The following is a 25,016-nucleotide window of genomic DNA, read 5'->3' as shown; positions in this document are numbered from 1 at the left end:
CAATTGCTACCCACATTTGTAGCTCATGTCATATTTTAAAAACATGTCTATGTGTATTATCAATTTTATCTCCAAAGGGAAATTTACTTCTTATGATGTCCTTCACTTATTAGAAGGTTACCACTTTGGTTTCAAGAGGAGGAGTATGGAGGAAAGTTGGGGTGAGAAAGTAAGAGGGGCAGCAAAGGAGATGGGGAGAGACTGGGAGGGGGACAGATGGGGTGAGGAAGAGAGGGAAGGAAGGGGAGAGGGAAAGAAGAGATGAAGATGAATGGACTGGTAACTTAGTATGACAATCTCACCTGTACCTCAAAACCTAAGGGGACGAGGTGCTGGACACCTAATGATGGTGGAACGGGAGCAGGTAAGAGAGGTAAGCTTGGAGAAGGTGGACAAACATGGGCTGGGTCACGGCGCCACACAACCTCTAGAGTCCTTCTCTCGAGTCTTTTCTTTCTCTAAGATTCAAGATTCTAAAATCAGGATCAAGTGCAAATTAACAGTAGGGATCTGTAGACAGTAGAGTGAACTAGACAGAATTCACTGGAATCGGCAAAATGCAATGGCTCCTAAACAGAAAACTCACAGAAGGAAGAAGTGTGTGCTGAGCGCATTCCAACAGGAAGTGCGGGGGAGAAGGAGTAGTCAGTTCCCATTTAGGGCCTTGAGTTGTAATACAAAAGGGGTAGCTGACCATTCACTGATCTCTAGCATCTAGAAGGGCTGAATGAAACTGGCAATAGGTGCCGTTCTAGGATTGAAAAAAAAAGATCTAATGCTTACTAGTCAAAATTAGAACCCTCCAAATTACCGACTGATTTCAGTCAGTGTAGCTACGATTCTGTCTGGAAGCACAATTCAATTATAAAGTTGAAAATATAAATGCAAAACTCTGCTAAAGTAGTTGAGTGTCTTTTCAAATTTTCAAAAGATAATCTTTTAATGCAATTACTGTAATTTTATTAAATGGCATAATTAGTTAATGCCTGAGAAGTTGTCAATAGAAGGTGTCAATTATGTTGTAAAAATTATAACCACAATGTGCAATGATGGATTCTTCCTCTGAAAAAAATGTGGGAAAAAAAACCTTTCAATTATTTGTGAAAGTATAATAGGTGGTCCTCTGGGAAAAGGGAGATTTGGACAATCATCTGATGAATGATAAATAAAACAAATAATGAACTGCGAGATGTTGTAAGCACTTCATATATTTATATGTTTTGCATGCAAGTGTGTGTATTTATCACACACACACCTATATGTAGGCTTATAAGATGTCTAAAAAAGAAATCTCCTCTAGACAAAAATGGTTATTATAACTGTGGTTTTTTTCAGCTTTATGGGAATACTGTTAATCTTTGAGTTTCCACTGCACAAACACCCCCCAAACAGGCAGCGATTCCTGTTTGTACATACAGTTGTGACTTCTGTCGGACGGAGGAACTGAAGGTTTAATCAAATGCAGGTGCTTCTAGTCGTGAGTTAAGCTGGTGATAGAACTTAACAAAAAAGTAAATCTTTTAGACAAAGTTAACACATAAATACCTAAAGCACCAAAAAAGACACAGACCAGCGCTATTTTAACAGTCCAATTTGAAAACAGAATTTCCATTGTTGTCTTCTGTACCAAAGTAAGTTCAATCTGAATCTTCTTTGAGGCACAGAAGGGACCCTGGACAGAAGCAATCCTCAAGACCTCATATGAAATGTGTACTAAACTGTTGTCCCACAATGTTCAACAGAGAAACTTTATTTCCCAGGTGTCCTCTGCTACATAGAGAGAATGTGCCTATACATGTAGGTGAGTTGGTAAGGATGGACCTCTTCTTGCTGCTTTTAACATCAATGGGAAATCAGTTCACATTTCTGAAAAATACTAGGATCCCTAAAAGCTAAGAATTCTGTGCAGGTTAAATATGGAATATCACTAAGAAAGGAAAGGATTGTATTTTTAACCTTACAGAGGAGGGGAGTTTGATTGATGCTTTAAATTATGTATCATATTGCAGGCCCCGTCAACTCTGAAGAATAAATTCTTCATTTTCCTCCACAAAAAAATTCAAGGAAGAAAAAGCCACAGATGTTAAAATCATAGCTTTATGAAGATACCCATTGATATATGGTAGATTTAGATTACTGTTTAACATCAAACATCCAAGGAAAAATTTAATAAAATAGGGAATCCATCAATGCCCCAGGCTTGCCTCCCTTAATGCACTAGGTGTGTGCCTGAAAGATTGGTGGAAAAATGAAGTACATAAATGAAATCCCTTTTTTACAACATTAGGAGACCTTTGCTACTTAAAATAATCTTCTGATGATCCATCTGTCAAGTAAATGCTTTTTTGTCATATGAAAAAAATTAATGCATCCATGCCATAACATAGCTGTAGGTCTCTTTTACAGACAATAATGAGGTTGGTAAAATATAAGTATCAAAGAGAAAAACAAAAGAAATTAGGAAAACCATATATATGGCTGGTTCTGCAATATAAATAATGCACTGTATGTTTTAGAGAACAAATTCAACTCATCTTAACTATCACTAAAAAATGTATTTGCACTGAGACATGGATATACAGTAGAGTACCCCCCCACACACACACACTAGAACTATGGACCTCTCTCTATGATTAGCTAGTGTTTAAAGATACTTCGAAGTGACGCATTAATTTAGCTAGTTACTCTTCTCTATTCTTTACTTATTTTGAACAATCTGGAATTTTTTAAAAGAATCTAAAAAGCATAAACTCCTTCCATGCCCCCTTCATTTACTTGATTTCAGCCTTCATTCTAGCCTAGAAAAATCTTCTGCATCATCGAAGAAATTACCCCCAAAATGGGGGGAAAAAATAACTCAGACTCCAATTTGGGGCTAAGCCTAGAAGGAGGCAGTGAGGTTTTCCAGACCATCAAGCTGGAGTCCAAGGAGGCCAAGTGCCTGCAATTCCCAGGATTTGGGCTCTTCTTGAAAGATGTTACTGACATTTCCACCTTTCACTTCTTTAATTTTGGCTCCATCTCTAGCGAAGATAATGATTATGAGTTAGAATTATTTCCACCCATGGAACAAGGGTTTCTTTGCCCCAATATATTTTGGAATAGTTTTAATTCCCATTCACACCATCTGAATACATATCTGAAATGACCAGCATGTGGCTGTCCCTAGAGCCATTATCATCTATCTAAATGCAAGGACCACACTCGCTGCCTTCTAGGCACCAATGAGATGCAGTATAAGCCAGCGATTAAAAACTGTTGCAAAAGCCTGATGGTCTGGGTTTAAATCTGAGCTGTCTCTTATAAGCATATGAGCTCCGACACTTTATTTAACCTCTATGGGCTCATTTTTCTCATCTGTAAAAAGAAGGTAATAACCAGCACCTACATCAGCAGGTTGTTCTGAGAACTTAATGAATTAACATTTGTCAAATGTGTAGGACAGTGCTTGACACCTAGTAAAGCCCTGAAACCACATGTGCTATTAAATATTCCTAGAGTTCAAAGTCTGTGTCTGGAAGTGACCATGTGCATGTCTATAAAACAGCATGTATTTTTACAGATCCACTCATAGAAAAACATAGCTGCCCTTCTAGGCAAGATATTTTAGTTACATTTGGGTGTCTATCAATAAATTGACATCTCATATTAATTGGTATTTTAATCAGTAAAATTGAGAATGGGATCTTTTGAGAAAAAATGGAATAAAATATAGATATACTTAATTTATAAAAATACAGGTAAAGTTCAGAAAATGCAACACAGTGAAATATCTAGAAAACATAGAAGGAAGAGAAAGTCTCAGAATGATATAATGAGCAAGATTTTCCATAATCATCCCAACAAAAAAAAAATGAACCTGCAGAAGCACAGTTTGGAGGGTTTTGAACACTCTAAAGAAAGGCCAAATGCATTTTGTTACAGTAATGCATTGACAGTACAGTAATGTACAGTACAGTACAGTAATGCAATACAGTACCAATGAATGAAACCTTGTACAGCAACATTCCCATAGCAGGTGTCAATGGATTAAAGACGACTTTCTTCTCTTACGATTGGGATTTCAACCAGCCATGTAAGTACAGAGGGGATTCATCCTGTGGTGAAGGAGATTCAGGCTTGTACAGTGTAACAAGATGAATTCTCTCCTGTTTGCTCATCGTCTTCTGACTGGACACCACGCAAACCTACATCTCAACAGGCTGCCTTCAACAATATATGATATTTTCATACACACCTCCATAGGAAACCGTAGAAAATGTATGGTTTGCTTTCATAAAGCCTTAAAATTAACCAACAGAATATACTAAACACGATCCTACCACATGCGTGCTTTGTATCATCTGAAAATAGAGACACTGACGTGAGACAAGTGGGCTATTTTATATTATCTGACAAAATATAGAAAGAGAAAATAATTTCTATTGTTCGGTCCGTATACTTCTGGGGGAAAGAAAAACCCCACTGGGGATTGGTTCAGCCAAAATGGTTCTTTTCACCCCTATGCAGCAAACTCCTTCATTTCTAATATACAAAGGCCTTGAAATGCAGTCCTGTTGTTTAATACATCCTTGGCTTAAACCCTTGCTCCAGACCACCATGAAATTGTTCTGCCCTGTAATGCCAAGGCAAGTGGATGAAGCCTGAACAAATGATCACATTGATGACAAAGGACCAGGAGCAGCATTCTGTCCTCTGCAGACCACAGGCCAACATCAGTGCGAACCAGCAATGACAAACACTGCGCTCTTGCTGGAGGAACGGGGAAGAGGAGAGGCTGGGTGTCAGCATTCCAGGCTCTCTTCCGCCCTCTCCGGCCGCCTGGGTCCCCTGAGGATCCAACATTTTGCAGAAGGGTGACTCGGGTCCCGCAGAGTCAGGGACTCAGCACTACAACCGATGGTGGCCCCCAGGCATGGGACCACCCATTAGTACTCTCCACGTAGCTACCCAAAGTCTGAAGGCAAGATCTGTTGAAAGTAAAATGTTTTCCAAGAAGTGGAGGCCCGGCCACCCGTTATCTTATTTTAAAAATGGGTGGGGGGAGATTAAAATATATTTTTCATTTATCCTAAGAGTACATGTTCATTATATGTTCTTGCAGACACAAATGCAGACGTAGTTTTGAAATGACCATCATGACAGTAATAACAAAATTATGCTCGAGCAGCTTCACGCAGGGAGATATCCACCTCTCTCTACCTGGTGTGTCTCTGAGATCTACCAAGGCTGGTCAAAGTGAAGGTGGGATAAGCATTCAAACAGAGGGCTTCAAATTAAAACTGGAAACTAAAGGGGTTCAAGTGAACATTATTCATTCCAGTACCTTCAGGACATCTGTCTCACCTGAGGGCTTCAGCCCCAGGCAAGTTCACTCTGAATTTGGTGAGACTGAATAATGACAATGGAAGGTTAGGGGTAAAAAAGGGGCTCCTACCAAGCTTTATTCTCATGGCAGTAGGTCAAGCAGTAGAATCCCATCCACTTTGGTCTCACCCTTTGCCCCAGGTACTGCTTCCACTCCCAGCCTCTGCTCTCCTCTCTCTTGCTCACTTATCTAGGATCTGCTCTTAGCAGCAGGGAACCTCTTTTTATAGCAGTAATGGCTTATTGCCAACAGGCACACAAGTATGCGCCTGCTCAGTAGGCTAAGTAGTACATCATCACATGTACACAATGGGTGAGATTAGGATCAGATGAGAATCCTGGCCATGGAACTTCCATTTTCCCTACAACAACCCAGAAAGACAACTTACACGTGTCATTCCCAACTGACTGTGCACTTTTACAGTGACACCCAGTGGAAAATGTCCCCCATGCACACACACAGGGGGACCCTTCCAGAATCTCATAAAGCCATGTATCCTTGCAAAACCACGCTTCGGCAAAGCAGCAAGATGACCACCACCTTTCTGTTCCTTTCTGTGACCCTTGGAGAATTGAAAGGATGATGCGGCAGCCTGAATTTGCCAGGCTGGAAGAGGGCTCCACCATGTGGTGCCCACAGGGAAGAGACCCTCAGGGAAACAGGCAGCACAGAAGGGCCCCACTACCAAGGCTCCCTTTCCATTCAGAAGTCCCCTCCATTAATCAGCCAGCTTCTATTCATTTGTTCTCATCTTTCTTCAGATCAGGCCAGCAGCCCATTAATCATTTTGGTCATTCTCCTACACAATTCAGTGCAACAGAGTTCTGTTTTTCTAAAAAGCACAGTGCCAGAAACTAAGCTCAAGAGGAAATCCTCTCCTCCTCGCAGGGGCTGGCTGTGGTGAAGCCACCGATTGTGTTGACTTTTCTCTGTAGCCCAGCATCACACGGAACATTCCGTGGAAAGTTTTTAAAGAGAATTAAGATGGGAAGTGTTGGTGAGGAGACTGAAGAGGAACCCAACACATGAAGGCTGGGGAGAAAGTGAGAAAGGAAAGTGGATGAATACATGGCAAAACAAAGACAGGGATTACTAACATTCCTATTTATTTTTTATCAAGGCCAGTTATTTTAGCCACTACAGACCAAACAAAAAAGGAGATTATAGGTCAAGGCTGTAGCCATCATAGGCCCACTACATCCTGAAGCAATGAAAAACTGAAATTAACTGACCACTAGGATGCTCTCCAATGGCAAAGAAAAGTCCTCTTTGGGAGCCGATATGCTTTCTTGCATAATAAAGGTAGAAGTGACCTTGAACCCACTGACATCCTTAGGCTGATTTATTTTTTAATGAGGGTATGCCTGGGGGGTATCACTGACAATAGAAATCAGGCCCTATCGTGAACTTTGCACAGCACAGAAATTAACGGCATAATATGAAACATGCAAGATTGGCATTTGAGAGACTTCATTTCCCTTCCCATGTCTGACACCACCCATCTGATCAAGACACGGAGAAGAATTCCCAGAGATGTAAACAAGAGCTTTGCACCAACTTTCAAGTCCTTGCAAGATTCTTGGGCTCCCAGGAGTTGACTTAGGTGGTTTTAAGATGTCTTGCAGCTCTGAGATTCTGTGATTTTATTATGTCCCAAGGATTGGCCATTGTTACCAGAGAGATGGAGTGCATTTCACATATATGAGCACTTCACCTTTGTGCCAAGGGAGTCAACTTGTAATGTGCACTGGTCAGCTGTGTCTCCAGTGGTCTGATGTGCAGAAATGATTTTTATATCAAAGTTTGTGAATGGTATACGTAAAGTGGAAATGAAAGCATTTAGTCTTAATTTAGTCATGCGATTTTTCAACTGCCATTAATAAGAAATACTGGCATTCACTGGTTCAGAAAGAGACATATATATATACAATGCAGGACTCTACAAGCATGGTTATAATTGACACCATGAAAACATTAAAAAAATATATACAGTCACTGGCTCTCTTACACCTACCGTGAAATAGTGTGTGTGTAAGATTTAGGCAATTTAAGGGATTTCCAATGGTAAATCGGACTGAAGTACAGTCTTAGCAGGACTGTAGGACTACATACATAATCACCTAGCTACATTATAGAAAGATGAATGGATGTCATTTAAGTTTTGAAGTTTCTTTACAGGTATAAACTTCAGCTATGTTGAATGTGCATTATTCTGCCTCAGGTCAGTAAAAGAAAACGTATCTGCATTTGGACTCAGAAGCAAATGATTTGAACATAAAAAAGGAAGCTTACCACAAATGCTACTGTACTTCTCAGCGTGGATTCCCACTGGAAGCAGCTTTTAAGGAACTGTATTGTATTCCATATCGCCATGGTGATTCTTTTCACACGGTCTACATCTCTTGATAAGATCTGATTTAAAAAAATGGGAAACAGGGAGCTAGATTTAAATACTCTAAATATTCTCTTGAGATCAGGTGGTGTGGTCATTTAAATTATATTTTCTGTAATGAAAATTTTTTTAAAAAATGGAAAGAGAAAGTCCTACTCTGTCTTCTAAAATGATTTTTCAAACTCCATCATTCATAGAGGAAAAGAAAAAAAAACAATGCATTTCATAGCTCTTTTGATGGAGAATAGCCTGTTTCAATAATGTTCAGCACAAAACTAAGCTGGTAAAAGCTACAATAGGCAAGCATTTGGTGTGATGTGTTTGAGAGAGAAAGAGATAGAGACAGAGAGACAGAGAGAATGGCAATGAGTGTCCATGTTTAGTTTGGAAGGAAATGGATAGATTTACAGTAGAAACATACAAGCTTTCTCCCTCATCTAGTCCAGAAGGAAAGACTATAGGGAAGCACGGTTGTGGGAAAAGAATCCAGTTCTCCCACCTCCCAGCTATGTGATCTCGGGCAAGTTTCTTGACCTCTCTCTTATATGATGGCATTGACATTACTGCTAACCTTGCAGGTTGTGGAGGGGAATTAAGGGGCTTAGAAAAGTGCTTGTTGCATAATAAGTGCTTTTAAGTATTTGCATCATAAGCACAGGTTTCAACTTTATGGAGATTTGGGAACACTTAGTGCTAAGAGACACATGGGGAGGCTCCCAACATACCCCAGGATCTCAGCCCCAAATCCCTTGGTGCTCTCAGAGCCCAAAGCCACCCAACGTCGGGGAGGTCATGATTGGCAAAGGAAATGTCTTTTCTCCCACTTGCAGGCAGATTCATTTCAATGTGTTTGCAAGGCAGCTACTCCACTTACCCTCAACTCAGGTTGAGAGAACTGAAAGGATGATGCAGCATCCTTTCAATACACAGAGTCAAAGGCAATATAATGAGAAGAAAATAAGACATTCACTCAGATTGCACAAAATAAATATCACACCCCATGTTACGGCAGACAAAAGCAAAACCTCTGGACGCCCCCTTCAGGAGTGTGTAAGGCCTTTCCCACGTGTGCCCAGAAGGGTGTGGGAAACAAAACGATGATCAGATGCCTCTATATTTAGCTGCTCTAGGTAATCCACAGCGGCTTGCCCACCGGAAGTGGTGGAAGTAATAAACATCTGAAAAAGGGGACACTTTGTTCTTTGTGACAAACTGAAGAGGGACAACAGGTACAGAGTGAAATCCTGATACGGGTCTGAGTAGGACGGGGTGGAAGTGAGAAGAAATGCAAAGGCCATGTTGAAAAATGGGCAACTTCCCCTACTGGGCCCAGATCTTCACTTTCTGTTGAACCAATGACGGTGGGATTAAGGGCAACAGCAGAGGGAAGAGTTGATCCAGTCCGAGGTAAGATGCCACATATCTCAGATTTAGACGATACAGAAGTGACACAGGCACCTGCGTGGGGGGGTGGGGGGAATGCCAAGGCAGGCGTCCCTAAGATCCGCTGAGCTCGTTCCTGCAGGGACTGCACACATGGACAGCAACACTCTCGGAAACTTCGAAGGACAGAGACTAGCATGGCTTTGATTATGGGTAGGCAGTGCGAGTCAACTCAGGAGAGTGTTTATGGAGGCTTGACACTAGGAATGTTCGTTGGCAGAGTGCTTTGGGAGATTAATGGGGGCTGACACCTTCCCATTCATCTAATAGATATGTTTTAAGTCTTTCCCTTCTTTTTGAGCTGACTGAAGTCTTGTTTTGGGAGAGAAGGGGGGACCAAGAGAAAAGAGTGGAGAGGTGGGGGCAGAGAGAGGGAAGGAGAGAAGGACGAGGAAGCAGGGGGAGGTGCCAAGAGCAGCCACAAATAAGCACTTTGGGTGCCGGGTGAGGACTGAACCAATTAGCCAGTTACTGTACCAACCTACCTTTTTGGACAGCTTGCGGCTGTCTTCCACAAAACGCTTCTCTCTGGGAGTAAAGGTCCTAATACTTGCTTTGACCTAGAAAGACAACATTGTTGAAAAGGGCAGTATTGATACAGACTTCTTTCTTTTCTTGTTCTTAATAACTGGGAGAACGCAGAAAGCAATACCTTCCGACCCCTAAGGTTTTGGCCTGGAGCACAAAAATGGTGGTACCCCTGGGCTCTGCCTGTCTTTTCCGGGAATCTCATTTCATGAGCTTCACTTGGGTAGGTCAGACGGGATGGGGAGATGCTGACTGTTGTATCTACTTTGCAGATCCATGGAGGTATTTTAAACCCCTGTGAGATTGGGCTCATCGAGTTCTCAAACCAGGATCTCTAAAAAAGCTAAGCTTCCCTTCACATCAAGGTTCTGAACTACACTTCCACCAATAACAGCTTGCACATGAAAATCAGTTTCTAGTTCATAAAACATCTTTTCCACCCAGAACCTCATTTCCTCTCATTGATCTGGAAAAATAGGTATATGAGTCATTTTAGCCCCATTTTCTAGAGAATTAACTGAGGGTCAGAGGGACTTAGTGGTCTGTCCAAAATCACCATACTGAAGAAAGCTACAAGGAATAAAATTCAAGTCCTTTTCTTCTATAGTAAATGGACAACTGGAAAATCACTTGTCCAACATATTTTCGATGTAAGCTTTTTTCCCTTAAAAACTCAGGTTTTATCTGTGTGCATAGACTAGAGACTAAGTACTTGCTAGAAAGAATACAGGAGATGAGAGGGACCTGTACATATGGTTTCTTAGAAGGGAAAGGGGAAAAAAACAGGGAAGATGAGGAAGCAATAGCAGAGCCTAAACTGGACGCTGTGCCCAGAGTTCTAGCACTACTGGGAAGAAAATACAAAAATTTCCTGCCATGATTTTATGAAAAATTCCTTAAAGACATGAAACTAGAAGTGGAGCATAGGATTGATTGCAGGTTCAGGCAGGTCTAGAACTTCATCCTGACTCACTCATTTATTAGCAAATCAGCTCTCCTGTTTAATTCCATTTGCTCATCATAAAATGCCATTAGGGATACCTATTTACCAGGTTTATTGTGAGGATTAAGTGAAATAATGTCAGAGCCTGGCACATTGTTGGGGGCCAATAAATGGCAGCCATTCTTATAATTACTGTAAAAGCCCCATTACCCTACATTCATTTGTACCACTAACTGGATTAACCTCTGTGCTCCTTGCCCTTTCTCAAACCTACTGCTGAGACTCTGGCATTATGAATGCTCACAGCTAAGAAGGCCACTTCCCTGCATGCCTAGGAATCTCTGCTCACTACAGCCCAATTGTGTGCCCACCGAGAATCCACAGTGCAAATTTCCAAACCTGTTTATGCCTTTTACCTCTTACTGTACTGCTATATTTTAATTACTTATTATGTAAATCATTGAAATACAACCATAGACCAAAACAGCTGAAATTTATGTCACTCCAGAGATCCTCAATTAAAGGTCAGTCACTAAAAAGATACTATAATGGAGGTAACAATTTTATGGAAAAACAACCTGGAATATTCTATGTGCAGATTGTTCTGTGTCTTCAAAATAGATCCCCGCTTTAAAAGAAACTGAAACTAGAAATTATTATAGATGTTATGGAAATATTTATGCCAGGAATTTGTTGTAGAATGAAACAGAACTAAATCTATGCTTTAAAAAAAAGGTTTTAGGCTCACTCCTAAAGATTAGTAAACACAAGCATATTGACATATTTTACATTAAAGGTTTAAAATACCTAAGAATCAAAGTTGCCTGTTTAACAGTTTTCAAATGAGTAAATACTTGTCTTGATAGTGGGGTAGCAGGACATCAACAATAATAATTAAATAACATGCTAGAACATCAAAAACATCTCTGTTCAAAACAGCGAACTGTTGGCCTTAGAAGATTACACGTAATAAAGCTAAAAACCTAATTTTCCCTTTTATTTTTTATTTTCTCAGTGACAGTTATGTTAGAAGTATTGAAAATTAAACACCATCAATTCTACTGGCTCAACAGGATTAATACCAGTTGAAAATTGAAATGTCCAGCCCTGATTTTATGGCTAGTTTAAAAACACCATTCTCTCTCTCTAGCTGCAACAGTTCTGGAACATTTTACATTTACATCCTTCCAGGCTGGTCAGCTTTTACTTGAAGTAAGGAGAAGCTAGGAGGTATGGCCCAGTTCGACTTACCGGATTATATATGAGGTCCATCTCCAAGTAAATAGCCCCTTTAAAAGCTTGTTCTAAATCTTTATTCTTCAATACGTAACAATTTGGTTGCCCATCTCGAATCTGTCATAAACAATAGACAAAATAAAAACTTCCTGTGGGCTTTTCATTGAAAAACTGGCAAAACCAAGAATACAGAATGCATACAGATGAAGCAAATATGAAGCAGATATTAAACTCATCATAAATCAACTTTTAATCCTAGAGTGCTGTCATAACTGATAGGAAAATAAAGTAACAATCACCAGGCTGAAACTGGTGTATTAATGGAAAATTAGTGGTGCAAGTTATTACTAAGCCTACATGGACTTTCCTTCAGAAATCCCAGAGGTTACACATTTGTATTTATTAAAAATGATGAATATTCTACAAGATTCTTGGCCAGTACTCTCCAAGATCACCAAGGTTGTGGGAAAAAGGAAAGACTTGGAAACTGTCACAAATCAGAAGACCAAAGAGGTAAGATGACTAAATGCAATGTGGTGCTCTGAGTTCAATCCCAGAACAGAAAAAGGAACACAGGGGAAAAAACTGGTGAAATCCTCATACAGACCAGAGTTTAGTCTAAAATTATCCCCCAAAAAAGAAAGGTTACTGAAATATTCTTTAGAAGTGAATAAAGGAACCAATTTCAATTAAAAGATCAGTGATTCACAGCCACAGAGCAATGTAAATTAAATAAATCAGCATAGCAAAATTCGAGGTCAAAATCCAATGGTATTCAAAATGCACAGTGCTGACGACCTTCAAAATAAACAAGATCCTCTGATATCCCCTCTCAGCCAGTGTATCACAGCTGTTTCATACATGGATCTACCTCAGGACCCCAGCATGTAAGGCATCTAAGAAAAACATGTCCTGTGTCATTGATAGCAGCCATGCTTTTATTATACACAGTAGTAATACATGCACTGATTCCACTCCTGGCTTGTAGGAAGCATACCTGTTAACTTCAAAAAGGTGTTAGCAAAATTTGAGCTGACCAAAAGCTCCAGTCTAGGATTTTGATGATGAAAGATTTGAAATAACATAGGAAATTTGAGGGCATGAAATTTGAACCATATTTTAAACAACTATTGCTGTCACTACAAGCATTCAACACAAGTGTTCTTATAAACAGTGGTGGAAATGAGTTGACTAAGTCACAGGGGGAAACACAGCCATTCTACTTTATAAGGGAGAGGTCACTTTCCTTCCCAAAGTCACCCCACCTCTCTCAGATTGAATAGGTTTTAAACAGAAAGATGGTTTTCCTGGCCAGTGGCTAAGAGGAAGGGGGTGTCCCCATAAAGACCTGGTTTCCTTCCTAAACGGTGTCCAAACAGGATTCGGAGCTTCCTCTTTTATCCAGTCTCACTTAATAAATGGTGGGTGTTAAAGTTGAAAGAAATAAATACAAAAACAGCATGACAATTTGCCAAGCTGACTTTGGTCCAATTTAGCTTTGCTTCAACCCACAGTCATTGTACTGTTATCTTAAAATTTCCATGATTTCTCAAGGGTTAGGGAGGGTCAACCGAAGAACAAGAGTTATCAGTATAAAAAAAAGTATTTTATAGTAAAAGAAGTTGGCTTTTTTTTTTCTTTTTTGATTTGGTAAATGACAGTTTCCTCTTAATGTCCTTGTATTGTGCCAGCAAAACACAGAACCCACCTACGGACATTGAAGCAGTTATTACTCCTAGAGATATAGTTAAGGCTATTCATGTTTGCCACTTTAATATTATCTTAAAATATATAAACTACAAATTTAAAAAAATCTGTGAAAAATTACAGACAAAACTGAAGTCCCTTTGAACTTTTATAAATATCACAATTCCTCTCCCTAGAGGGAAACCAGGTAAGAATTTGGCATGGGTCCTTCCTAAATTTTTGTTGAGAATTTATATTCCTAAATACATCTTTATAAAAGTATTTAAAATTTTTTGCCTGTGTGAAACTGTATGTATTTGACAACTTCATTCTGTATCTATCAATATGATTCGATAATTTGTCTGTGTTGGTATATAGATCTGCATCCATTCTTTTATTATTATTAGAGTATCATTGATATACAGTTTTATGATGGTTTCAAATATACAACACATTCACCCATATTATCAAGCCCTCACCTCCTCCAGTGCAGTCACTGTCCATCAACATAGTAAGATGTTACAGAATCATCAACTGTATTGTCCACCCTGTACTACGTATACTGTGTCCACCCTATATTATGATTGTGAATGATTGTGCCACTTAATCCCCTTCCCCCTCCCCTTTGATAACCACTAATCCCTTCTTGGTGTCTGTGAGTCTACTGCTATTTTGTTCCTTCTGTTTTGCTTTGTTGTTATACTCTACAAATAAGTGAAATCTTTCTCTGCCTGTCTTATTTCACTGAGCATAATGACTTCCATCCATGTTGTTGCAAAAGGGAGGATTTCTTTTCTTTTTATGGCTGAATAATATTCCATTGTTTATATGTACCACACCTTCTTTATCCATCCATCTATTGATGGACACTTAGGTTGCTTCCATATATTGGCTATTGTAAATTGTGTAGCGATAAACATAGGGGTGCATAAGTCTTAGAATCAGGGATCTTGTTTTCTCTGGGTAAATTCCTAGGAGTGGAATTACAGGGTCAAATGGTATTCCTAATTTTAGTTTTTTGAGGAACCTCATATTGCTTTCCAAACAGTTGCACCAATTTACATTCCCACTAATAGTGAAGGAGGGTTCCCATTTCTCAGCATCCATTCTTTACACTCCTATATTATATTCAAAATATGAATAAACCACACTTTGTTAATTCTTCTATTAATGAACATTTGGCCGATTTTTCCACCTTTTCATTGTGTCTTGTATAAGGAATATCTCTTAGGAAGAAGTAAAGAGTAAGTGAAAGAGGAAACATACCAGTGTGATTATGGGATATGTTTGCGTTAAGAACAGGCCAATGCATTTGAATATTAAGTGTTTTAATTAAACACCAAAATAGTAACCAAAGAGACTATTTTTTAAAATATTCTCAGTTTTCCAAAGTACATAATTAAATTTTCAACACAAGAACATAGGACAAAAACTTCTGTAACATCCCTACTTGCCAATCACCCATATGAGAGTGTTTACATAATAGGAATGAAAGCTAAACATATTCTTTTTCCTGTTGAGAGCTATGTTGTTGGTACTTAGAACTCTGAAAATTGTCTCTAGCAGTTTATAATTTAAAAACCACTATTACATAGGACAATTACAGCCCAGGCAAAAGAAAGTGTAGGGCAGAGAATCTACATATACTTTTGTCTCTAGGAATGAGATAGTCCCTTCAATTAAGATCTAAGTTTAATTTTGAGATCTCTGTCAATCAAGGTAAATAGAAATGGTGCAGTTTTCAATTCACGACAAAAAGAGGTCTCTAAATTCATGTGGCGAGTCTTTCCATGCTGACATCTGGGAGGATTTTGTCTCACTCAAATAGAAGAGTCATTGGATAAAATAACAGATAATGTCTTTAATCTCAGTGTTACAAGAGACTCTTGAAATTAACTTATCACATGTCTTTGTGAACTGGCCTTTACATAGGAGGAGAGCATAGATATTAGGCAATAATTTGGGGACAATCTCCACAGGGTAGTAATACAGATTTAACCTAAATAGGAATATAACCCCCACAAAGAAGGAAAGTGGCATTTTCATGTCCCTCTACATTATTTCCAGAGACAATGTATCAGAAAAATTTTATCAACAACATGCTAACAGTTAATTCCTGTTAAATCAGTCAGTGAATGAAGAGTACAGGAAGTCCGTTTCTGAGTAATGATTCAGGATTTTGAAGCCAAAGAACAAATTACAGATAAAATAGTTTGGTTTAGATTTTAATCTGACCTGAACTCATCCTTAAACTGTTCCCATATTTTGTACATAAAAGGATTTTAAGTGTAAGCATTTCTGCTTAAGGAAGCTTTAGGCATAGTAAATAGGAATAACCTTTTAAAAGTTTGGGTGATAAAACTAATTTTGGGGTCAAAGAGATTATGTTAGAAAACAACTATTTTTTAATCAGCATATAACAGAGGTTGGTATGTGGAGTAGAAGAAAAAAAATCTTTTTCTCATCTAAAATTCTTTTATTATGCTTTACTCTAAAGATCTTTGACATGATAAGTTACCAACTGATTCAATAGCAAAGTTAATCAGAATCAATATGAAGGAATAAAGCCATCTGTTGACTTAGGGAGACAAGATACACATTTCAAACCAAAATCCAAACTAAAGAGTCATACTGATTTCCTGTGTTTGACCATCATGTGAAAAAATGAAGAACAATCATTTTGGAGTGTTAATAATCATTACACTATCAGATGCTTTCTGTTCCACACAGAAGGGAAAAATACTTTAATATGACAAGGTACACCACCAGGTGGTCCCAGCTGATGCACATGCAAAGTAATTTTACTTGGTAGTGATTCACAGTCACGTCCCCACTTGGAATCAGTCCTGTTTCTAATGGCACAACTTGTAAAGAGCATGAGAGATTAAAATGCCAGCATGATCACTGTTTCCTTCAACACAAAGTCAACCACCAGCCATAAAGGCAGCACTGAGCCCATTAGACCCTCTCCACTTACACCTCCTCTCTTCTCCCTCCCCAGGCAATCCATCCTGTACACTGCCTGAACCTACAACCTAAATTTTGGAAATGGCAGAAAACCTTGGTGTATCCAGCCATTCTTTTTATCAACCCCTCTCCCTAATATGTAAACTCTCTTTATAAAAGTAACATATATATTTATTGTAAGAATTGTATAAAACTTATAAAAATGGCTTAAAAGGAAAATGGAATTTTTATATTACATTTTTAACAAACCCACTTTAGTTTTTAGTGTACATTTGTATTTATTTCTTTTATGAAAATGAAAACAGGATCATACTGGAGACAATTTGGGACCCTAGAAGCAGATGAACAGATATTAAATTCTGGCTCTGCCAGACTGGCTGGATAACTTGGGGTAAGTTATGTAGATTGTAACGATGCTGTTCTTTGATTTTCTAATCTGTAAAATGTGAAGGAAAAACTGGTACATATCTCAGAGTTTGTTTTGAAATACTCGGCAAAAAGCAATGAGGACAGTGACAAGTGCATAGAAATTGTTTGTTAAATAACATCTACTTAGTCTTATTTTAATGGATATGCTTTTTAATCATTTGCCTTCTAAATAATAATTTTAAATGTATGGGAAACATTTCTCAGTGTAATCATTGATTCTTCTACATAATTTAGAATGGTTCTTCACTGGAACATTCTACAGTGAACTTAAACAATCCTCCCTTTTAACTCACTAAGATTATTCCCAGTTTTTAACAGTCGTAAACACTGTGGTGATTTTGTAGATAGATATCTCTGTGAACCTATGATGCATTCCTAAAAATAAATTCCTGGAGGTGGAATTGCTGAGTCACAGGATATGTCTATTTTTATGGTTTCGGCAAGTATCACCAATTTGCCCTTCTAAAATGTTGTATTAATTTAGATTCCTATGCTCAGTGAACAAGCCTGTTTCCCCACAACTTTGCCAATCGTGGCATTTTTTTTAACATACAGCAAATTCACAGGAAAAAATGGCTGAAGATTGTTTTAATATGTGTTTTTTGTAATAACTAATGATATGGAATATTTTCTTTTGCATGTTTATTCACAGTGGACCACGGTAGGAATGTGAAACCAGACAGACTGAGATTCAATTCCCATTTCTGGCATTTAGCATCTGTGTGACCACGGGTAATTACTGTCTCTCTCTGGGCCCCAGTTGCCTCTCTAAAACAGATACCTAGAATACAAATGCTCCAAGACACGTGTATATTAAATTTTAATCCATTTTATCAAGGTGCCTTCTATAAGGTGTGTACCAAGTCATGCTCCCTCCAATAGCATTTGAGTCCTTTTTCTACACTTAATCATCTCTGCTAATGAAAAATCTTTACTGCATTTGTTAATCTGATTGCTTAAACTAACTAATTTAAATAACTAAGACAAGGTTGATGAATATGATAGTTTATAAGTGCCTCCTGTACGTTACTGTAATCACTTTACATTTGCCATTTAAATACTCAGCATGGATCTCTCCGATGCACACAGTATGATAATTATCTTCCTTTTATCAAGGATGAAATGGAGACAGAGAGGTTAAGTAATTTGTCAAAAATCACACAGCCAGTTAGGGGAGAAGACTGCCAACCTCAAGGGTCTGGCTCTATTTTCTGCACTCTTAAAAATCATGATCAATGTTGAATAAGGCATGAACCATTCATATGCTCATTAGCTATTCCAATTTCTACCTCTTTGAATTAGCTTTTCTTCTAGGCTGATTCATCTTCTCCTTACTTACAAAAAGACAAATAACTTTGCACCTGTTAGCAATAATATCCATTTCTTTTTATGCTGCAAATATTTTTTACTAGTCTATCCATTGTCTTTTAATTTACAAAGGCAATTTTTGTTTTCACCATGTTGATATCTTAAGATGTTTTCCTTATTATTCCTGTTTTCCAGTTTGCTTATTAAAAAGTTCCCATTATCTTCACAGTTATATTTAATAGTTTTTTCAAGTCTTTGACCTTTAATTCATATTGATATAGTTACTGTGTTTGGTGCAACACACTGCCACATTTTTCTTGGTGGGTAAGCAACCGATTTTCCCAGAATTGCTTATATAGAGCTCATTTATCCTTTTCTCAATGATTTCATGCTTCAAGTTGATATTAAATGATCTCCTATTACTTAGCCTTTTTTCATGTCCTTCAATCCAGTTTTAGAACTTCCTCACATAGGCCTTCAGCCTTATAATTGTTTTTGTTTCCTACTGTTATACTCTTTTATGCTTTTCTTAGGTTTTTTCAGTGTTTTCCTATTGGATATGGACATTGATTATTTTCCTTCTTAATTTTGATCTTATTTACACTTTACTGACCATTTTTCATTCCAATACGCTATTAATTTTCTTTATATTTATCGATAATATTTGATATTTGATGCTATCAGATAAGACTCGCAAATAATATTTGCTTCATTAAAATATAATTTTTCTTACATTTTTTCATTGGCCGTACCTGACATAAAAGGCTTCATTTTTAATTGTGAATTTGAAAGCATAAAAACTCATTAAATTCTTGCAACATTCCTAGGTGTATGAACTTTCATTATCTTCATTTTAAAGATGAGGAAACCAAAGGAATATCTCTAGCATTTCAGTGATAAGTCTTATGTGTGTGATAACCTCTGACAGATACTGTTCATTGTGTTAAGACAGTGCTCATTAATTACTAATTCAGAGTATTTTTTTCATAATCAAGAATGGGTGTTAAATTTTATCAAGTGCCCCTTCTATAAATATTGTGATCATTAAGATTTTTTTCTCCTTCAATATATGGATGCTAAAAATGACACACTTAGATTTTTTAATGTGTTGAGTCTTAATTGTCTTAATTGGTATTCCATGAAAGGTATACAATCTCTTTTTTATTAAATCTGCATTTTTGCTATCAGAATTATTCTAGTCTCAGAGAAAAAATTCATAAATGTCCCATTTTTTATGTTCTTAATACATTTCAATAATGTAAAAATTGCCTATGCCTTCAAGGTTGCACAAATGTGCTCATTAGACAAACTGAATCTGTTATTTTATTATTTGGAGGAAGGAAGCATGCAGGGAGAAAAGGGTGAAATTATTTGGATTAATTTTTCTAGTACTGACAAAATTATCTTCGCTAAATAGGGCATTGAATTCCTGACAGTTAAGTTCCTATAATTATATATTTAAGATAATTTTCCTTGCTAGTCTTATACATTAATTTCTCCAAATGGGCAGATGTATTATATATTTATAGTTAACTTGGGGAGATTTTACACCTTAACAATGCCTAAGTTCTCCCAAGGCATATCTATATTTATTCAAGTTTTCTCTCATCGTCTTCAGTAAAATTTAGTTGTATTCTTCATAGTGATCCCTATATTTCTTATAGTTTCCTTTTTCTTAATAGTGTGCTTATTATTATTGTTTCATTAGTCACATAAATAGTTTGGCTATTCCATCAGTTTTTGAGGGAACTAAGATTTATCAACCACATTACTTACATATTTTCGACATAATTGCTTTTTTAAAAATCTTCATTGATTCCTTTCTAATTCTCTTCGTTTTATTTTCTCTACTTTCGTTCCTCTGCTCGAGATGCCTAATTGATTTCCAACCCTTATTGTTTAATGACAAAATTACTCAAGGTAAGAATTTCCTCTGAATAAGGCTTTGGGCCCTTCTCCATAGTTTTTATGTGTAGTATTTCATTATGAATTTCTCAGATGTCTGTAATTGCAGTTTCAGTATCTACATTAGCTCTTAGGAATTTTTTTTTTTTTCCGACCAAGTGTTTCCGGACTTGTTTCATTTTCTTATTAATTTCTATTTTCATAGCACTATGATCAGGATGGTGTTTGCTTTTCTGGAACCTGTTGAGACATCTGGAACTCACAACATGACCACATTTAAAGACGTTAGATGGGTCTGTGAATAGAGTATTTTACAAAGTTACGCATGTGCACATACAGACACATACTAGATCACAAGTCTGATAACCATCACTTTAGCAGGCCTAAAACTCATCTCAGAACTCGATAAAAGAAAAGGAGATTCCAGGGTCTCGTGGCCATAAATATAGCAGCTGTGGAATGGTGTGCAGATGCTCAGTATTAGCCTTTAATTCGGGGGACTTGGACTTTCAAACATTTGGGTCTTTAAGAAACAAGACTTCACAGCCTTATTTAGTATTTGTGTCTGATATTTTTAAAGCTAGATAGATGATATCTATCACTTTGTGATTCTAACTTTGTCATATTTCTTGTATTTCAAATATTGCAATATATATACAAATGTAATCATTTCAAATGCAAATACACACACACATAAAACATATATGTATATATATGTACATACATATACATATATATGTGTGTATATAAATATACACACTCATAGTTCTATGGAAAATTATTCACATAAAGGTTCATGTCTGTTATAACTTCATTAATAATGACACTGTTTTTTAACCCTGTAAAATCACTTCTCTGTGTGCTCCTGACTTACCTTTTATTTCCATTTATGTGTTTATACTTTTGCTCATCCATTTCTGCATTAGCATGTTTGAGGAGTCCTAAAGAAGTAGCAGTTAGAGTTTACTCTTTTACTCGTTGGAAGATGTTTTTCCATTCAAGAGAAAGGTTTAAACCATTCAACATTCATCATTATGTGCGATACGCTCACACTTCTGCCTGTCACCTTCTTGTTACACGACATTAGAGGAACCACCCTGTCATCCTTTCCCATTCAGCCTGTCCATCATAAGTAAATATGATCCACCTCATATACTACATGTGGTCCATGATAATTCCAGCATGTTAAAGGTACCCTTTCCTAGTTCCCAGAGCTGACAGAGAAATATGCCTTGTTTTATTTTGCTTTATTTATTCAAATGGACATATTGGACCAAGATCAGGTGGGGAGGAAAGCTGAATATTTATGTCCAAAATCATCATTTTAGCCCTTCTAAAATTTATATGTGGTTATGCATCCAAAATATTAATGCAGAATAAAATATAAATATTTATTTTAGTCATCAAAATTTCAGCATTAACCTAAAAATGTGATTATCTACTTCTGTCCATTACAATGTGCAAAACTCGTCATAGGTGAAATTTGGGCAAATACGTAATTGGAAATGCAAATAAATATGTGCATGGACATTTATTTGGTACAAGCAATTACAGAAAATTTGTCCCATAAAACTAATTAAGTGAAGCCGTTATTGGTGCAGCTAGTTATTGTGTACATGGATTCAGAGAGAACGCGAAGGGCTGTAGAAAGGTCTGTGCTTCCAAATATGAATTCACTTGCACGCGTTGGCATGGCTCATGCAAGAGGACCTGAATCTTTTTCAAAATGTAGGATCTTATCAAACTACAGATGATTTATCTTAGATATTAAGAAATAACAGTAAGTAGACATTTTTCTTGTTTTTCAGACAGCTGATTTTCAAAGTCTTGCTTAATTGGCCCATGAGATAATTCTGAGAGGGTAAAGCTATGTTGGAATAAAAAGGAATGAACTGGATGAAAAGGATCCAGCCTGATTTTCAGGACAAAATTAGGATCACAATTGAAATGTCAGATAAGTCTATTGAATCAAGTAATTATTAGAAGACAGTGTCTGCACTGGAAATGTTTCAGAACTTAAAAATGTGCATATCATTTTCCAGTGCATATTTACGAGGTCATTGATTAGAAGAATTTTTGGAGTAACGTGGAAATGGGCAAATATTAGAAGTCCTCAGGCTATAATACATTCCAATGACCATTTTCTACTGTTTTTAAGCATGAGTAAAAATTCTGTATATCAATATAATCATTTAAAAACTTTTTTTTTAAGTTGAACAGAAATGAAATATATGAAAGTATGGTTTATTGACCTAGATTCTTTCAATTTTGGTATATAGCTAAGCACAGGTAAGTGCTTTTAACAATTCACCACCATTAATAGATGTACTGATTTTAGCATATGGATTTTCAGTGAGCAGAGAGTCAGTGAGCACATTCACCCTGATTAAAAGATACAGTGAATTCAGAACAGGCTCTTTATTTAAAAGGCTGAAATGCACTTAGCACATTACCATTTTAAGAGAGATTAAAAGTTGAAGTACATGCAATACTTTATACTCAGACATTTTAAAATGTAGTTATGTAGTCTGCATTTTCTCTAGAAGTGTAAATCAAGCTTTAGGTTATGACTTGATTAAAGAAAATGTATTCTCACAAAAATTATTCACATTCTCCTGCAAAAACTACAATGTTTATTTTTTAATATAAAAGAAGGTATGATCAACTACTGTTCTGTATCTTATAAAGATAACAGTGAAGTGCTGACAAATCCGTTTTTATGATTCTCTATCATATTAAAAAAGCAGAGAAATAAATTCTTCTCCTAACAGGCACAGAACACAAAAATCTAAGGACTTTCTCTCTGATGCTTATTTCTGGACTTCAACCAATTCCTCCAGGAAGACTTCTTCCTAATTTGCTTCACACTGGAGTCGATACTTTCCTTCTAATCTACTATTCTGATATCTCCATCCCCAGGATAAGGCCTTCAGATAGATATTCTCTGCAAATAGAATAAACCCTAACCTCCCTCAACCCTTAATGATCTGTGCTGACTCTTCTCCTGCAACCTCCCCACTCACCCTGAGTGCTAGGCACCAAGGACCCTCTTTGTTTCCAGAATGGGGTCTTTCCTTTGCCCTCTGCCTCTCTGTTCATGTTCTACCTTCTGCTTGGAATGGCCTGCATTCTTCACCTCATCCTCCAGTCACTATCAACACCCTACTCCTTCCTGGACAACTCAAACCTAAAGTTTTCTGAAACTTAAATCCGCCTTTCCCTCTTTGCATTTTCTAGTTCCTGTTCTTTGGCATTTAATATTCTGCGTCTTGGGTATTCACTCTAAGGCATCACCCAGGAAATGCAAGTTGTTGACTCTGTGTCATACCTGCCCACCCCTCTATTGCGCTGAGCCCAATGGTTGAACAAAACAAATTTTGATTATTGTTTCTGTCATGATATTTACTTAATAGCTACTTACAATGGCAGTATGACATCCCCTTAGGAGTCAAGCTCTGCTATGACACTGCCTGATTCAGATCCAGCCTCTGATACTCCCCGGCTACAAGATCCTTTCTGTACCCGAATTTCCTCCTTTATACATGGGTATAATAATAAAGCATGTCTCACTGGGTTGTTAGTTAATGATTTAACATATAAGTACACAGCACAGAGCTTGCTAGTTTAGTATTCCTCAATAGACATTAAATAAAGAAAAATGCCTGGATCAAAATAAGCTTTAAAATACCCTCTAAATCACAAGTTAAGAATTATTTGAAAATCAAATGAACAATGAAATAATGAATGACTTAAAATGTGCCCATTAATGATACTGGGCATTAATGCATTTTTTTCCTATCAGATTTATATTTACACTTAGTAGGGAATCCATTCATATGGAGAGTGCCTGCTGCAGGTGGACCACCAAATACCAGGAAGAGCCCACAAAGATTCTCTGTACTATCTGATCACTTCCCCAATGTCTTGGTCAGAGAACCGGTAATGAACCTGAACTGAAGCAGCCACACTCAACAGCTGCTGAAACATCGTATTCAGCTCCACATTCCTGGGCCCCCAAAATCCCTGATGGTAAATGTGGCTCAGGCCATGCTCCCTTACACAGCAGAGACCTTTCAGTTCTGGTCTTATTTTTCTATGTGCCTTTTCTATCAGAAACGAACAGTGTCAACCAAATCAAGCAACCCTGGCTTGAAACCTCCCTGTGGTATCCCATCACCACAAAGAAAGAGCTAAGGTCCTTCAAACTTTGAGGCCATCAGAGTGTCACATGTTCCCCTCCCCAACTACCCTACCCCCTGTCCTTTCTTGTTCCACATCTCCTATTCTCTACTGGGCTGATTCCATTCCATCGACACTGTCTGCCCTGTGGTTATCTGGATATCTGGGATTTGACAGTCAAGGCCCTGCCTTAGAGCCTTTGAAATTAGAGGTTTCCTGTTGGAAGTTTCCCTGGAGAACCACATGGCTTTCTCCCTCCCCTCAACTTCTCACTCAAATGTCTCCCCTTTCAGTGATGTCCTCCCAGGCCAGTCCATGGACAATTCCATCTCTTCCCCATACACATATGCCTGGAGACCCCTTTTCCTGCTTTATCATCTCCATAGTACCTTTCCCCATCTAACATACTGTTAATTGCTTTTTGGAGGAGTCTAACATTGACTCCTGAAACCAAAATATAAGTTGCAAGAGAGGAGATACTTCCCTGCAGTCATTGATAGAACATGATCATGTAAAACAATACCTGGCACAACTAGACACTTGATAAATATTTATCAAACAAATAAATGCAGAGATAATGGGACAGCTTATCAGCAACCTGAGGAAAGTTAAACGGGGGGTGGGCGTGGGCT

At 37.6% G+C, this 25,016-nt stretch overlaps 1 protein-coding gene across 7 annotated transcripts in view; it reads right to left on the bottom strand.

Annotated features, from left to right (window-relative positions):
- MCTP2 (multiple C2 and transmembrane domain containing 2) overlaps nt 1–25,016 on the bottom strand; it is a 198,250-nt gene that overhangs the window by 53,520 nt on the left and 119,714 nt on the right. For 5 of the 7 annotated variants that reach the window (XR_005056531.2, XM_017648516.3, XM_073227182.1 and 2 more), the window contains 3 exons: nt 11,926–12,027; nt 9,689–9,763; nt 7,661–7,780 (listed from right to left, as the gene is read on the bottom strand). Coding sequence is in view for 6 of the 7 variants with exons in the window: in XM_017648516.3 (XP_017504005.3) it covers nt 7,661–7,780; nt 9,689–9,763; nt 11,926–12,027 (297 nt within the window). In the remaining variant the exon portion in view is untranslated. Of the gene's footprint in view, nt 1–1,288; nt 1,500–3,646; nt 7,140–7,660; nt 7,781–9,688; nt 9,764–11,925; nt 12,028–25,016 lie in introns of those variants that run through there. The other 2 variants (XM_073227184.1, XM_037000542.2) reach the window with 2 other exon arrangements.

This window comes from Manis javanica, chromosome 18 (genome assembly GCF_040802235.1).
Source record: "Manis javanica isolate MJ-LG chromosome 18, MJ_LKY, whole genome shotgun sequence".
Lineage (NCBI taxonomy): Eukaryota > Metazoa > Chordata > Mammalia > Pholidota > Manidae > Manis > Manis javanica.
Note: the sequence above shows the minus strand (reverse complement) of the source record. Positions and strands in the feature narration are given on the sequence as shown.